Genomic DNA, 17062 nt, shown 5'->3' with positions numbered 1-17062 from the left:
ACACCACCTTTAGTATTTATGTGTGGGGTTTTTTATATGTTTGTCAAACTTATCTTTTATTCAGCTCTCAGCTATGGATGAGAGGTTGCCTAACTGCTTAGGCTATCACATCCCGTGATGAGCTCTATGACCAAACTTCAGTTGAAAATATTGCAGAGATACGGCTTCGCAAATCACCTGGATCTTACTGGTAGCACTTATGACCACATTTTGAGAATGGCAACTTCTGTAGGCCAACAAAATGTCATTCATAATCCTCATGACTTGTCAGTCACTTAAGTGAGATGAATGTGAGCTGTCCTTCCTTACACTGATCAAGGTAGATGGGTCATGACACCAGCTAAGTCTGCCCATGATGTTCTTAAGACTTGATAATGTTTTGGGTTGAAGCCAATCTTTCTTCCACAAACACCTAACTGATCTTTTTTTGTTTGCTTTGTAAAGCTTTCATTTTGTCACAGAAGAAGTTGCTTTACATCTCTTCTTCTTAGAGTCTACTATTTTATATGGAAGAATACTCCAGTGATTTCACAAGTCAACTTCAGTCCTAAGTCTTTCACATACTTCATGGTTTCTTTCCCCCCTGTTCCCCTACCACATTTCTCCCATTTTTGGGAGAAGTCACTTAGACTTATGTGTACTGCACTAGTCATAACCCAAGAATGCTGCTCATCGCCTTGGTTATTTCTAATTTGACCAGCAATGTAAGGCATGTTAGTGGTTGGAAGCCTTGGGTTTTAAATGCCAGATTCTGGGATACTGGAAATGGTTGCCTCTTGATTTTGTTACAGCTTCAAATACTCGACAAGTCTCAACTCAGTTATAATGAGGGTGATAACTTTGCAAATGAATGCAGATCAAGTTGTTTCTTATCTTGCACTTAAATGTATTCTGTTCCCATGGTAATCAGGGAGTCCCATCTTGATAGAGAACTTTGGATCATGTCTGCACCCAGTGTTAGCATGCATGTGTGTATACACATACATGTACACATACTGCTTTATAATTGGTGATAATCTGACTTGTATATGTATATTTTTGCATTCTGTCATCTTTCCCTTTATATATATTATGTATGGTCACAGATGATTGGCTGAGAAAAATTAGTCATTACCTTTATTCCTGTGCAGCTGTAAATCATATTTTAAACAGTTTAGCAAGTGATAAATAATGAAGTAGACTATTACATTTCTTTAGTATATATATAGGAAACTAGATGCATGTAACAAGTTTTCGGGCAAATAGGAAATGTGTCTAAAGAGCTTACAGTTTTAAATTAATGAAAATGCTTTAAAGGCTACAAATATTAAAATATTTTTAATCAAATGCTATTTTGTGGAAGCAGATTCAATAATTTATCACTTTACATGGAAATTAATTTACCTGCTAAGCATTAATGTTGTCAGAATTTATTAACAAAAGTTGTCTTGGGATATAGCAGTTGTTCTATGGGAGTGATGTTCCATCCATGCAAATTATTTCTTCAACAGGCTATTCCTTTCCATTCTTTGAGCCATAGTCCACTTTCACTTTGGCTCATCAACTAGGTGGTGAGGTAAATTCAAACGTGCTGTCTTGCATATACTTCTACCTCCCAGTTTTCCTTGTGGCTAAAAGATTTAACTCCTAACTTAAAACATGTCATCTTTGTGTTTTGGATTTTTCACATCTTGGTTGCAAAGCAAATTAGAAATGCTCTTGGGAGGTAGGGGTAAAATCCTTCTCTTCAGGACTCCTTTTTTGGGGGACTTATGTCACTATTCCATCATCGAAGCAGAACTCCCCAAATTTATAGGATGTTTAACCATGTAACACCTATAAGATATCACTGTGGAAATGTCTCATACATTTTACGCATCTTATGAATTTCAGTCAAAGTTCTGCAGATGAGCAGCAATTGGTTGATAGGCAACTTTGCATAGCATTGACAAGCTTCGCTGCATTCTGCATCTCCTGTTTTTGTGCTGGGTCATACCCCCTTTAAAAAAAAAAAAAAGTGCTTTATTTAAAATTTGGAGTAGCATTACGTAAATACATTAAAGATACTAATGAACGAAATTATTTTCTGTTGGTGCAGCTCCTGATTGAAATAGTGGCTGGATGCATAAGAAGCCTGTAAGCTTTGGCTGTGGTGCGTGTTTCAGTAGACAATCTACCTCTCTGTCTGTCTGCTTGGTAAGATCAGTGTGTATGTAACAGACATCTCTGTCTGTCTTCTTGATAAGATCAGTGTGTATGTAACACACAGGTTTTCTCCCATGTAGTAGTGGGAGTCATACCAGAATTGGTTTAGATATCTTGTATCTAAGACACATTGAGTCTTCAGCTTCTAACCCTGGGAGTAACTAAGAGGCATATTTTTAAGGATGTAACGAACCTTAAAAATAGCAGGCATACACTCAGTTTTTAAGCCTGTGTCTAGCTTCTGTTTGGTTTCTTTAGTACTTCTGATTTTAGAGGGCATCAGATTTGTAAGGGCTTTTAAAGAATCCTACTGCACGTATGTCCAAGTACTTGAATATATTTAGAAATCTAACCCTTATTTTTTCCTATGACAGTCCCTGTAGCCATGCACCACTTCTGACAGTGTCCTAAGGTTCAAAAGTATCTGAGTAACTTGGCATTGTGTATGATCCTGTCTGGAGGATGGAGATAGAAATAAAGTTACAGGCCAACTTGGGGTGTCAGAACATGCAGGAGGAAAAAATAGAGAAGGTTATCATGATACTGCCTAGAAAAACTGGTTTAGAGAAAAATGGGGTTTACCTCTGAACCTGCCAGTGTCATGTCCTGCAGTTGCTACATGCGTACCTATAGTGGCTCCTCAGTGGATACAGATCTTTGTTCTAGAAGTCAGTTCACTGTTAAGCTAGATTCTGCTTCATCTGTAGTGCACACAGGGCTGCATCGCTACTAGTATTCTCAGTTTCAACTGAAACCTCACTGTTTCTTTGTATGCATGTGTATGTATGTTAATATTTCATGGGAAGGAAAGTAGAAGTGCATGTTCCTTTAATTAGTGTCAAGAGCCTGAAAATAATTTGAAATAGAAAACCACAGTAAATGGCTGGTTTTCTCATGCATTATGTACTCGTTACACAGTAATAAAATTCTGTGGCTTCTGAATTACACATTTGGATAGAAGGTGAAATGTTAAAAAAGGAAACTTTTCGTGACAGCTCCTGTCTTCTTTCACACCATTTCAGGCATTTCCATAATTATCTGTTTTGACAAACTCCTTGTGAAGGGAGGAAAAATATACGTCAGTGAGTTGTAATAAGCATAAGATTTCAATAATTGTTTCTCCCTCCCCCTCAGCCCAAATAATTACACTGAAATTACATTCCGTTTGCTTGCCACAGCACATACGCACTTTTCCCATTTGTTTGATCATACGTATTATTTATTTGAGAGATGGTATGATCAAAACTAGCTTCAGTCATGGAGATTAATTTACACAGAATTCATGTTCCTTTAACAAGAATGAGATGCAGTTTAGAAAAATCCTTTTTTTTTTTCTTTTGTCACTTTTGGGATTGCAATTTGCAGTTTTGCTTCTGTCTTTTTTTCAGATGCTTCAGTTGAGAAGTTTTAAAACAAAACCTCTGACATGGAAGGTTGTACATTCTTGCATAGAGAATAGGGCTTAGCAAATGAGTATTTTACTCCTGAAGCCACAAAAAGCTGCAGAATAAGATTTACAGTTCTGGGAAATGCTATTTAAAAAGCACAGGAGTAAACAGCAGTCTGAGCAAAACATTTTCCACCATTGTCCAGGATGACAACCAGGATTGAAAATTTGGGACATACTCAAATGACTTGACTTGCACTAAATAGCCTTTTGCATAGTAAATTATGCATGGTTCCAGAGAGGGTTATTACTTAGTGTGAAAGGGCAGTGAAATTTGACAGTATAAAGAGCTGAGCTACAAAGGTGTAAATGTAAGGGAGTGGTCAGAAAAGTCATTCAAATAATAGCAATTTATAAAAAAGGCACTTGAAGAAGCCATCATATTTGAGAGTTCTTCCCTCTTATTCACTTTAACTTTCTCTCTGGTTTAAAACATATGTGCTTTTCAGCCTTCACAGAAGATTACCGAGGCACCAGTTTGTCCCATTACTTCCAGTTTGCCTGTGCTGCAGATCCCAAGGCTGTAGAGGAGAGAGCTGCTACTTCTCTCCCGAGTGGGAGGGAACACACGGAGCAGTGGCTCTGTCTGCCAAATCACTATCAGCACAGCTGAACGGGGGTGGAGGGAGAAGTAATGTGTACCAGGAAAAGGGCTGGTACAGATTACATCATTTGTAGCATAAGGGGAAAGCAAGGACCAAACTGGGACTGAGTCACAGCTAGAGTTCCTTGTTTGCTCTGTGGGCTCATCAAGGCTATATATTGCCATTTATTCAGGGCAGGATGCAGTGGTGCCAGGCTAATTTGTGGCTTTTGCTGCCTCTACAGAGCTTCATCTGTGATCTTGAACATATAGAATCTAGAATCATAGAATGGTTAGGGTTGGAAAGAACCTTAAGATCATCCAGTTCCACCCCCCCTGCCATGGGTAGGGCCACCTCACACTAAACCATGTCACCCAAGGCTCCGTCCAGCCTGACCTTGAACACCGCCAAGGGTGGAGCATTTACAACTTCCCTGAGCAACCCATTGCAGTGCTTCACCACCCTTACAGTAAAGAACTTCCTCATTATATCCAATCTAAACTTCCCCTGTTTAAGTTTTAACCCGTTACCCCTTGTCTTATCACTACAGTCCGTAATAAATAGTCCCTCCCCAGCATCCCTATAGGCCCCCTTCAGATACTGGAAGGCTGCTATGAGGTCTCCACGCAGCCTTCTCTTCTCCAGGCTGAACAGCCCCAACTTCCTCAGCCTGTCTTCATATGGGAGGTGCTCCAGTCCCCTGATCATCCTCGTGGCCCTCCTCTGGACTTGTTCCAACAGTTCCATGTCCTTTTTATGTTGAGGACACCAGATCTGCACACAATGCTCCAGGTGAGGTCTCACAAGAGCAGAGTAGAGGGGCAGGATCACGTCCTTCGACCTGCTGGTCACGCTCCTTTTGATGCAGCCCAGGATACGGTTGGCTTTCTGGGCCGCGAGTGCACACTGCTGTTACATTGTATGTTAGGTTATATTATATATGTTGTTCTGTAGAAAAATCTTTGCAGCATTGTAAAAATAAATCAGGCACAAACTCCTACTGAGTCTGTGTGTTGCTGACATGCTTTACCTTCCAGTAAATGTAAATGTCTGAGCCTTTTCTCTTGCTTTTGCCTCTCAATACATGGTCTTGCCAAATATGTGTGTGCTACACTGTGGTGCCCTAGACACTATGTTAGCTCACGCCAGAGATTCTGCATTCTCAGAACTAGCTATATAGTAACAGCATTGCTTCTCTGTAGATTTGATTGTAGGTTTGTTGAGAGTTAAAATTAGTATTTGACTGATTCAGCTTGGTAATACATGTGGTATTAGCACTGCATTTAAACTAAACATTGGGCTGTCATAAAATATATATTTGTATATATATTTGTAATCAGTATGTTGGTTTAACGCTTGCATTGTGTTAACATTAATGCTTTTTAAGCTTTAATTGTGATTTTTGTGCTGGTACTGATTGATTCCAAAAAATTAGTTCACCTTTCAGGACTAGAAACCCAAAATGCACAGCCTTCATCCAGAGTGATGATCCCATGATTCCCTTACAATAGCATGGGAATCAGTTTCAGAACCTGTGGTACCACCAGAGGTCCATTTCTGTATCTGCTTTATGTTTAAGGGGTCATTGAAGGTTATAAGCACTGTTCTAAACAGCACCTGCATTAGTTTAGTAACTTGTTTGGATAATTTATCTAGTTTATGTTCAAAGGTCAAAAAAAGCTGTTCTACAAAGCCTAGACAACAAGAGATGGCAGAAATTGCGATGTATCGAACAAGAGTCATTCAGATCAGTTTATTTTTTACTTATGCAGGTTGCAGCCTTCAAAAAAAAAATCACTTTGAGTGCACAGAAGCCAGTCCATATTTTAAAATTGCATCTGATTGAGATTTGCTTGAAAACTACACCTGAATGAAGCAGTCATACATTGCTTTGACTAATGTTGATTGTCTGTTAACCAAAGATACTTAGCACTTACGTACATTACAAAGTCAGCAGTCAGTTGGCTCGCTGTTTTATTTGAGTTAATATTTTAGCAAAAACAGATATATGCCTTTCTAATTCACACTGTTCCTCTGTTTTTACCATGCACTGACACAGCCCTCTATTTACCACATTATTTCTTACTTGCAACCAAATGGCACAGCTAAGATCATGCTCAGTTGCTGAGTTCACAAGACCTGCCCTGGATCAGAACATGCCGTGCTTCCCAGTGATGAGGTCCTCTCTCTGCCTCCTACTCTTGAAACATGATGTAATATCCAGTTATTTCATGTTGCCTCTTATAACTTGTCAAACCAGAAAATGGAGTTAACTAGTTTGGCACTGTTATAAAAACAGGTGAATTGGCTGAACTTCCAGCACTTTGCTGGACTTCTAGTTAATTTGTCAGTGTAGAAAAAATTCTGACGTGTTAAACGGTGATAAAAGTATCAGCTTTTTTAATCTGTTCAAAAACAGATTTTTCTGTTCCAGTTGTAATTTTATTAATTTTTGCTAACTTGTGTATGCTAATTTTTGACAATTTAAATTTCAAGTTCATTTATTATTAAAGATAAAAATTCAAACTGAGCACCAAAATGCAAGTATTCTAAGAATACTGAGTGTTATTTCCAACAAAGAACATTAATCTGTCCAGATTTATCAGTTCTGGCATAAAATAATAATTAGCTAACCCTACTCAAATCAACAGAAATCACAAGGATTTCAGCATAGGTAATTAAGATAACTTGGGAGGTTGGAATGGTTTCTAAGACAAGCTATTTATTTTTAATTTAATCAAAATACAGACCCTTCTGAAATGAAATGTGACATCTTGCTCAAAATACATAAGCTCTTTGTACTTATAGGTTTGGTATAGTGTCTTTAGACAATCACCTGGAAAGAGCAAAACCAAAACAAGTGGCAGTGTTAACCTTTAAACAATTCCTTTTGGACATTGTTGCATTGGTACTTTATGTTTTGCCATCTGCATCCTTAGAACTACTTGTTCACAAGTTTGGATTTGCCTTCAGGAGGTTGAAAATGCTCCTTGAGAGGCAAGTGGTGGTCTAACTGATAGCTGGCTTGAGGACAGAGAGGGAAACGGCAAGGAAGAGGAAGGGAAGGAGTAGTTCTTCAGATCGTGGGTTCAGGAGGTGCAGGACAGAAAGGGTTAAGTACAAACATTTGCCTGTAGAGAAGACTAGCAAGAACTGTTCAGTAAAGGCTAGCCACTAGTGCGCAAGACCCCAACAGAAGGAGTAAGTCTAGAGAAACCTTTTTCGTATTTACAACATTTTTGTACCAGGAGGAACTGCTTTTATTTGTTGTGTAAGGCTACTAGTTTATTCAGAAAAGGGAAAGCTATGTCAATATGGGATCCTTTAAATGTGAAAGAAGGCTCCATTCTGGATCTTCAGACACAGCAGGTCTTCCACTGCAGCCTCGTAGGCGCTGAAAATCTTTGACTAGAGACAGACTTCTAGATTTTTCTCCTCCTATGGAGTAGAGGTGAATACAGTTTCCAAGCAGCAGAGGATGCTTGATGATACATCTCAGCCGCCACAGTTAAGTGAGTGCTTTAAACAAAAATATAGTTTCCAAGAAGAGTGGAAATTTCATGCTAGCAGCATAAATGCAGCCTGATACCTTTTGCAGCAGCACACTTGGAAGGCAGCAACATGTGCTGCATTGCCCCCATGAGCAGACCATTTTTCATTCTTTGTTCTGCAGCAGTTACCACCTAAGATGTAAGAATGTGCAGAAGTTGTCAGTTTCTGGATGAAAAGCAGCTGCCTCAACCCCACGTAGGACCACTTTGGCATTTCCTTAATAATAATAATGTTAGGTTCTTTAAGAAAACCTTGGAGGTCACTTCATTAAACCCTGCCTTTCTAAGGAGGGAATGCAAGCAGCTGCAATCATTAGAAGGATCAAAAACTTCATAGAGCTTACAGTAATCACCAAAGCTGGACAAGTAGTTACACACTGTGTGTAAAATTTCTCCTTTTACATTCCACCTAAAAGTGAACTGTAGTACACATAGTTGGACCTGGTTCTCACCATAATCACAGAATCACAGAATCCCAAGGGTTGGAAGGGACCTAAAAAGATCATCTAGTCCAACCCCCCTGCAAGAGCAGGGTATGTGTTATCCTGTTCCAAATGCTGGGAGCTGATACATTTCAAGGTGAATATCTACATGTAAGGATTTCAACTGGTATAAAACATGGCTGGATGTCTTCAGGCATTTTTCCTTTTTCAGTTTTGTGGCACAATCCTAATCCTTAGATTTCTCTTTCAATAAACGATGAAGGGCATTTCTGATTCTCTTTAGATACCACATCTGAGAACTGCAGGTTCAAAGGGCTTGTATCTTTAATTTGTATAAAAAGAGTATTTGAAGAACAAGGTAACCCTTAGAAAACTGCGGTTACCCAGTAGACACCGTGTTCTCTCTGCTGGATAGTATAATTTTGTATTTCCCCTAAAGGTCAGAGCACATTACATATTTATGTTCTTATATTTCCCCAGAAAACTTAAATGGTATGTTTGGGGGGTGGGTGGGAGTGGCTGTCTATAGTGAAGCTAGCCATTTATAAGATACTGCAGTGCATCTTGGAGGAGAAGATAAATGTTCTGAACCTGCCAATGTAATTAAGAAAAAAAGAAGACTCAGCTGCCAATCACTGCTTAGAGTTATCAAACAGTGAAGGACCGGGCATCAATAGAGACTTAGGGTGAAAATGTAGCTGTGTGCAGATGGATTGAAGAGCCCGTGGAACTATGCAGATTTACTTAGACTACTTGTCAGGGGTAGAAGAGCCCACAGATGTTGGCTTCTCTACCATTCTGCAGGTGATAGGAAGCCCTGTAGAACCAGGAGGATGTCTGAGGAGGACCCTTTCTAACACTCACTGTAATTAAGTACAGTGAGCCATGCAGATTAAAGCCAAATTTGGAAGATTTGTTGTAAAGATTCGGCACATTTCTAGTGTGTTTTAAGGATAATTCCTTGTATAAATATGCATCTAGTAATTTAATTAAAATTTGCATTGTGAACCAAGTTGATTATCCTATTCAAATTTGGAAATTCCTGTAATGGCAGGGAAACTGTGATGTTACACCTTTTCCAAACTGCAGTAGCTATTGTAATTGAACCAATAGTACTTAGAAATACAATCACTGTGTTTTATAAAAAAGTATATATAGTGAAAATTGGGAATGAAGTATTTGTTGGAGGCAATATTTGGAACAGGAAGGACTCTGAGTATTCCACAGAATTGTGGAATCGTAATAGGAATTTGTTACTTTCCAGTATCAAAAGACAAGATGTTTATGCTAAGAAAACTCATTTATTTATTTGACACAATTTTTATAAGGTGCCAATTGACACAACATTCCTCATTCACATCTTCTTTAGTTTGAACACAGGAACCCTGATTTCAGTGTTCATGTTACTGGCATGAATTTAATGCATAAAATAAGGGTGTGCAGGTACTTAGAACTTGAGAATTTGTTTTCCTGCTGTGGGTTGTATAGAAGATTCTTAACAAGTCACTTCAGCTTTATGTGTTTGCTTTCACTTTGGCCAGTGAAAGCTGATTAAAAGAGTTTTTACTTGAGTCTGAAAACCAGATGACGCTTTCACATCAACACTGAAGATGGGCTTGGAGCATTTGGAATTTAGTTAGAGCTGCTGTTACCTGACTTAGTTACAGCTGCTATTACCTGATTAGGATAACTTTGTTAAAGTAATCACTGGAAAAGATCTGAAGTTAGTAAGTAGCTGTCCACTAGCTAGTTGATAAGTGAATTACATTTGTGCTTTAATAGATCATTTCATGCTCTTTTAGCGGACACTATGCTGCAGTTGTCAGATATCATAAAGGTATACACACTTATTTCTCAGTAGTGGGGTAATATGAACACCATAGGAGTAATCCCCTTGAAATCAGTAAGGTCTTGGTAGATTTATACAGGCATATAGTAAACAAGGATGGAATTAAGAGATGTTATAATGAGGCTTTGCTATACTGACTGTTGAAAATTTGACCTTTTACACTTGGCAGTATCTTTGAGTGTGGCAGAATTTTGTTCCTTCCCCCTGCCTCCCTTCAGTTTGCAAAATCTTTTGTGTGCTACTTGTGTATTTTCATGATGAATAGGTATGTGAAGTGTTTTGCCTCTGCTCTGTGCATCTGTGAATTTAAGAAGCAACTTAATAGAGGCAGTTATGGACTAAGAAAAATATGTTAGTTTTAGTACCTCTAAGACAAGGTTCTCTTTAAATACTGTCTTTTAAAATGTTCTTAAGTGTTCACATACTTGCTTTGTCAACTCTTGGCAATATCACATGTTTTAATGCCATTCTTGAAATAATATCATGGGTACTAGTCTAGTTTCTCCTTTGGTCTTCCAGAGAAAGTGTTCTGCCTTTTTCCTCCTGTATCCCAGTCTAAATGTAGATATTAGCAGCTTCCTTATTGCACGGTGTTGGTTACAGTGAAATTGTATTTGGGCTCAATCTGTTACGAATATGCATATTACCTGTCTGCTTTTGTTTAGAATACTTTTCACTGTCTGCCCTAGTAAAAGCATAGAGAAGTGTTAGCAAAATTTGCAAAATATCCTTGTAATAAGAAACATATGCTAACAGATAGAAACCAAACTTCAGTATTTTTCAAGGCTTTTTTGTGTTCACTTCGGGAGTTCTTTGTGTTTTCCTGTAAACAAGATGGCAAAGTCTACTAGCAGCTGTTTTTCTGTTGCACCTGTGGACAAGCCAGTAATTGCATTTGATTCAACTCAGCCTCAACATTTCTCAGACAAAGAAGCCAATCCCAGTTCAGGTCATGTTTATTAGTGAATTTCCAGCTGTAACCTGTACCCAGCCATGTTTCAGTACAGACCTTCATGAAGCTGAGCCAGCAAGCTGTATGAGCCTTTTCTGCATATATGTCGTGGGTGGGGTTTTTGGCCTTGCAGTAGGATCATACATCATACAGTTGCTTCAGTTTATCAGGGGTAGGGGTAAAATGCTAAAACCAGATAATTTTTATTTTTACCTGTGCAGAGGCAGTAGGTAAGATTTTGCACCTGTTATGAATGTAGGACTTTCATTTTGGCTAATACACTTGGTAGATGCTTAGAGTTAACATACAGTCACCTAAGCAGTGTTGTGCTTAGTGTCCTCATCATAACTCCCTGTTCACCTTTGCTGGCCAGGCAGTCATCAGCTGGACAGCTGATGGCAGGTTGTCCTCCCCTGCTGCTTTGTCCATGCTGGTGCTTGGCCTTATTGAGCTGTCTTCTGAGTCTGAAGCAGGGTTTGCCTCAGGGATTTTAATGCTCTCCCGTTTTTCCTCCTGACACCACCTCAGTAATTTCAGTTCCGTCCTAGTGCCTTTATTATTATTTTTTATTTAGGTTTTTTGTTGTTGTTGCTGGTTTTTTATTATTTCTTGCGTGGCTTCAGCTTAGTCAAGATTGAACATCTGTTTCTCCCAAAACTGCACCCCAGTGCACAGATATCTAATGTCAGAGGCATAATGAGTTACAGAAGAGATGCAAGTGATAAATAGCTGTATAGTAGCAAGTCCTACATAGAAAACAGTGTAAAAAGGTAGCCTTATTTGTAGTGCAGTTTCACATTTGTTGATGACTGGGTATCTTTACCTTTTTGATCTAATAAAATACTGAAACTGGGATACCACAGTGCAGTTTTGCTTCAACAACATGATCAAAACATTAAGAATATTCTAAACCAGGGTTGACACTGAAAACCAATTAATTTTGCGAGTTTATTTTACCTACATGACTGAAAATTTGGATTATGAAATTAACAAACAGTGACTGTTTAAATAATTTTATTCCAACTTTTGTGTATCGCACTGATTTCTGATGTATCTAATTATCTTTCTATTGTGTTATTAGGAGATTCTTAAGAATGAAAGTTACAGAGAAGAAATGAAACAGAAAATCAAAGATGTATCTGAAAAGGATAAGCTGCTTCAGGCTCAGGGATACAAGGAGGGACTTGTTGCTGAACCAGCTCAGACGCACATTAAAGGCCATGCATCTGCCCCTTACTACGGAAAAGAGGAGCCTTCACAAGAACCAACCAGCACTGCAAATACGTTTCAGCCAGGCTCATGGATGCCACCAAGCAGTGATAGTAGTCGTAATAAGTAAACAATTGTACAGATAACTGCTAATGGATAAATAGTTTAACACGAACAGCTGGTATATCTAAGTCTGCAATAAAGTAATATTAAAGCAGTTTCATTTATGTTTGCAGAAGTGTTCATACAGGCTTAATCATGACAAACTACTGGAAAATTCAGTTTTGTGAAAAGCAGCATCGTCTTACTATGTGAATTTGTTTTCAACAGTTGCTGTTCATCAGTTACTTTTGAAATCATAGGCAGGTTTTCTACCTTACTTAATTTTCTTAAAAACAAATGAGTTTCCAAGGAAAAAAAAAAAATTAAAATTGGTTTCTATGTAATAAATTTTAGTTAATCAGTACACTTAAAATTTTCCTAAGCCTAGGCATCAGTTTGAGATAGTTTTTCAAAATGCTTAATTCCCTTGGCAGTGCCAGTGTGCTTGACTCTGGCAAGTGGATGGAAAAGTTGATCTCATTGACAGGAATCACTACGACACCACACTGACTATGCACTGTATTAGTCTCACAGATATTCTTGTAACTTAAGAAAACAGTCAATGTATTTGAATAGTGCTTGATTTGAGCCAGCAGTAAGCACAGTAAGTAAGGCTGAATTAAACTACAGCTAACAACTATAGCATAGGTTAGAAGCACTTGGTAAAGTTGCTGGAAAGTAACACAAGGTTTGGGACAAGGGACTGTCATTTAAAAAAAAGGTTTTATTTATTCCTGGTGTATGCAAGGACTTCCCTAAATCATACATGTATTTGGCCATAGTTTAGATACATAGAATGTGCAGATTACTTGTCTTAGAGATGGTGTTTGAGAGCTTCAAGTCAAAATAAAGACCATCCAATTTTTTGAAAAAAGTATCAAATTTATTTGTGCAGTGCATCCTTCATCAGTTCTCCTCCATGTCTTAAGCTAGTATGTGTCAAAGATGGAACAGGTACACATTTGACAACACGTGATACAAAACGTGGAGACTTAATCCCATGTGTTTATAAAATGCTGAAATGCCACATTCCAGTAATGCTTGCTTTGACCAACAAAACTAAAAGGGGAGCAATAGACTTCACATTCACTTCATTCCGTTAAGACTCCCCATTTCTAATCCCTCTTGGTATCCACCAGCTCTGTAAGTTCACCCTTTTGAACAACAGTATTATGTTTTACTTTTAAACATAATGAAGGTCTAGCTGCTAGAAAGCATAACTCTGTGCCACTGTTTAGAAATACACTAAATCTAAGAAGTTAATGACTGATACAAGCTTTTTAGAACTAGACTTAATAAAAAAATTAGGCTTTGAAAAATTAATCACTTGTTAGAAAAGCATTAATTGGAATTAAGTTTAAATAATGTTGGCATAGTTACAACGCAAACACAACTTGGACATTTTCCAGCATGGCAGCATTTTGCAACCTGGAAAGCAGCAGAGTTCCAGGGTTCACGAGGGCAGATATCGCCCCCTGAACTGAGAAGGTCCTAGACCAAAGGTAGCCAGGTTAGCAAGTAGGAAGAACTACTGGCACATCCTCCTCCCATAACCCCCACAAAACACTAGGCCACCTGGGCCTTTAGTCTTGCCCCATTTATGGCTATTCTTTGAGGCATAGAGTGTTTGAAGGCAGAAAACAGTTACAGGTGGAGTCTTCAAGTGAGCATTAGGGAAGCCCAGACAACACAGAAGTGGCTCAAGACAAATGAAGGTAGTTAGAACAAGCAATAAGATTCCTAGAGTTTGGGCTGCATTTAAATACTGTTGATGGCTGGTAGTTCAGGAAGACCTAGGATAGGTTGTTTTTTTTGCAGACAAGCCCCACCATCAAAGACACTACAGCATCCCCTATGGGCAGAGAGCCAAATGAACTGCACGGCCATTTGCAGTGTCATTAAAGGAAATTGGTAACATGTGCTACTAAGGAAGACTAATGCAAGCGCATCTCTACAGCTCTGCTGAAGGTCTGCAGAAATTTGCCTTTCTGTAACCTGGTTCACCATACACAATTTCCCCCATAATCTGACAATTTTAAGACACTTAGGCAATAGCTCAACTAAGGGGAAAAAATCATCTATGTCCAGAGCCACCCAACACGTTCGTATTTTAGTTTAACATGCAAAGTTAGAAAAGCAACCTGGACTAGAACAAGTAGGAGATTAAATGACTGTAACAAGTGTCATTTGGACAGAGTAACACAAGTCATCTCAGCAGAAAAAAAAAAAATACACTGGAGGGACTGAATTCCCTGCATTAAGAAATTAGAGGATCAAGTATCAAAGGACAGTTACAACACAAGAAGTGTTTCATTTAGGAAGTGGATTCGTTGCACAAGGAAGACCTTTTTTTCCCATTTAATCCTTCTTTGTTCGTTTGGCTTTTGCAATATTCTCTTGGCGTTTCTGTTTCTTCTTTTGCTCTCGCTCCCTGGCCTCAATCATTTTTGCAAGCTTCCATGAAAGCGCTGCACTAATTATGAACAATGGTGTAAGGGCCAAGATCACCGTAGTAAGAAAGCCATATGGGTCCTTTGCAGCCCACTCCACGATGTATTCAGCCCAGGCCTTAATATCAATCATCTTTTCTGGTTTTCTATTGGGAAAACCCTATAGAATAATAAAAAAAAAAAAGTATTTCTGAATATTCAGGAAAATAAAGCAATGCATACACACAAATTGTCATTTTAATATGTCATCATCTTTCATTATCAAAGAGCAAGCTCACTTTTACTAGAAGTTAAAAGTGCATCATACATGGCAGTGTAATACAAAGTGTTGACCCTGACTAAAAGTACAGTCTTTACAAAACAATTAGGCATTTCATCCATAGAGCTTCCGGTAACACCAAGGTACTACATGAAAACAAGTTAAGTCCGTCCTTCTTTGGAAGAGAAGAAAAGAGAGAGCAGTTGGGTTGTTTAGTCTGGAGAAGAGAGGGCTCAGGGGGGAACCTTATCACTCGCCACAGCTACCTGACAATAGGCAATAAAGAGGTGCGGTCTGTCTCCCAAGTAACAAGTGACAGGACAAGACGTAATGGCCTCAAGCTCCGCCAGGGCAGGTTTAGACTGGATATTAGGAAGAATCCCTTCCCCACAGAGGGTGCTCGGGCATTGGAACAGGCTGCCCAGGGAATGGTGGAATCACCGTCCCTGGAAGTGTTCACAAACCGTGTAGATGAGGCCCTCAGTGCCATGGGTTAGTGGTGGTCTTGGCAGCGCTGGTGCAATGGCTGGACTTGGTGATCTTAATGGTCTTTTCCAGCCAAGTTGCTGCTGTGCTAAATGGTGAACTAACGATAGTCGGGGAGTCAAAAACCACCTCGGGCCTGTGTCAGCGGCGAAGCGCATGGGGCTGCTCTGGAAACCCGGGGTCCCTCGGCCCGGGGCAGGAGCCCGACGCCAACGCCACCCCTCTCCCCTCACCCCTCTCCCTCCCCCGGCCAGCCGCGCCCCGCCTCTCCCCTCCCAATGGCCGCGCTGCGGAGACCTCGGCCCCGGCCTCACTCACCGGCGGCGGGGCGCGCAGCGCCGCCCCGAGCACCCTGCGGGCCTGCGGACCGACGGAAGGCTGGCGCCCAGGCCCCTGCGGAGAGAACACACGGCCCGTGAGGAACAGGCGCCGCTGCCCGGGCGGAGCGCGGCCGGAAGGCACCGCCGGGGCTCGGGGCGGGGCGAAGGGGGCCGCACCCCCCCTCCCTCCCGCTGCCCCCCGCCCCGCGGTACCGCGTCCCCGCGCGGCGCCGGCCTGCCGAGCGGAAACCGGAAGGAGCGGCGGGCGGCCCGCACCGCGGGGCGGGACCGAGAGGCGCTGGGCGGAGCTTCGGGGGGGCCCGCCCCGCGGGCGGAGCTCCCAGTGACAGGTCGCGGCCGCCGCCGCGGTGCTGCCGTTGCCGGCGGGGCGGAGGCCGTGGCTCGGGAGGGCCGAGCTTCCCGGTGTCCGAACGGGTTTTCGCCTCGCAGAGCAGCCGCTCGGGGGCTGGCGGCACCGTGCGGCTCGGACCCGCCGCAGCCCGACGGTGACCGCCCGCCCACTCGGGCCAGCGCTAGGCTGGGCCCAGTGGCCCGTAGTGCCTCGTTTTCCTCTCCCGCTGTGGTGCTGCTCCAGCGCGGGCAGGACCTGCAGGCCGAGCACAGGTACCCGCTGCCGGCGGCCTGCGGGTTCCCCGTGTGCCTCCTGCGCCGTGCGGGAAATCCCGGCCTCCCGGCGCAGTTGGAGCCGGAGCCCGGCCGCAGTGCAACGAGCAGCTCCCGCCGCGAGCGCGCTGTGCCTCAGCTGCCCGAGGCTGCCGCTGCAGCGCCGCTCCCCACGGACTGACCTCAGCGCAGGGGCTCAGCGGATCTCTGCGTATTCCGGGTGCCCGCAGCAGCCTTTAGTGTTGTCGTGCTGCACGAGCAGGGTTTGACATTTTGCTTCACGTGTGTTGCACCACGCTTCCCTTCTCCTTTTCCTTTCTCCTTTTCACACACACGCGTGTGCATGCAAACACTCATGTGAATACAAACGTGTTTCCAAGGCAAAGTTAGCGTAGATCAGGGTATTAGCTTACTAAGTGAGCAGATCTTGTAATCGCTGACGCTGTATTGACCAAATAAGGTGTTCTTTTCGCTGTAGCGTAACAGCAAATGCCATCAGGGCATTCCCCTTCGTATGTCTTTTTGTTCTGTGATTATATCATTTAAAGGGCAGAAAACAGGCAAATAAGAAATACAATTTGTTAATGAGAGTCATTGGCGAG

The 17062-nt window shown here is 41.4% G+C and overlaps 2 protein-coding genes across 2 annotated transcripts in view; one reads left to right on the top strand and one right to left on the bottom strand.

Moving 5' to 3' along the window:
• Positions 1-13195, top strand: part of NDUFAF2 (NADH:ubiquinone oxidoreductase complex assembly factor 2) — a 68617-nt gene extending 55422 nt beyond the window's left edge. Inside the window, exon 4 of the mRNA XM_065662660.1 lies at positions 12092-13195. Within this exon, the coding sequence (XP_065518732.1) occupies positions 12092-12349 (258 nt within the window). The 3' untranslated portion in view covers positions 12350-13195. The remainder of the gene's footprint in view (positions 1-12091) is intronic.
• SMIM15 (small integral membrane protein 15) lies at positions 13026-16126 on the bottom strand. The gene is made up of 3 exons (XM_065662662.1): positions 16050-16126; positions 15835-15909; positions 13026-14931 (listed from the first exon to the last, which is right to left on the bottom strand). Exon 3 carries the CDS (start codon positions 14902-14904, stop codon positions 14680-14682), a length of 225 nt encoding a protein of 74 aa, XP_065518734.1. The 5' UTR covers positions 14905-14931; positions 15835-15909; positions 16050-16126; the 3' UTR covers positions 13026-14679.
• Between the last annotated feature and the right edge of the window lie 936 nt (positions 16127-17062).

Source organism: Lathamus discolor, chromosome Z (genome assembly GCF_037157495.1).
Source record: "Lathamus discolor isolate bLatDis1 chromosome Z, bLatDis1.hap1, whole genome shotgun sequence".
In the NCBI taxonomy this organism is placed as follows: Eukaryota; Metazoa; Chordata; class Aves; order Psittaciformes; family Psittacidae; genus Lathamus; species Lathamus discolor.
The sequence above is the reverse complement of the archived record's forward strand: the minus strand, read 5'-3'. Positions and strand labels throughout refer to the sequence as shown.

Excerpts from the sequence above, each read along its gene's own strand:
- SMIM15 (XM_065662662.1), bottom strand. The coding sequence starts at position 14,904 with ATGATTGATATTAAGGCCTGGGCTGAATACATCGTGGAGTGGGCTGCA.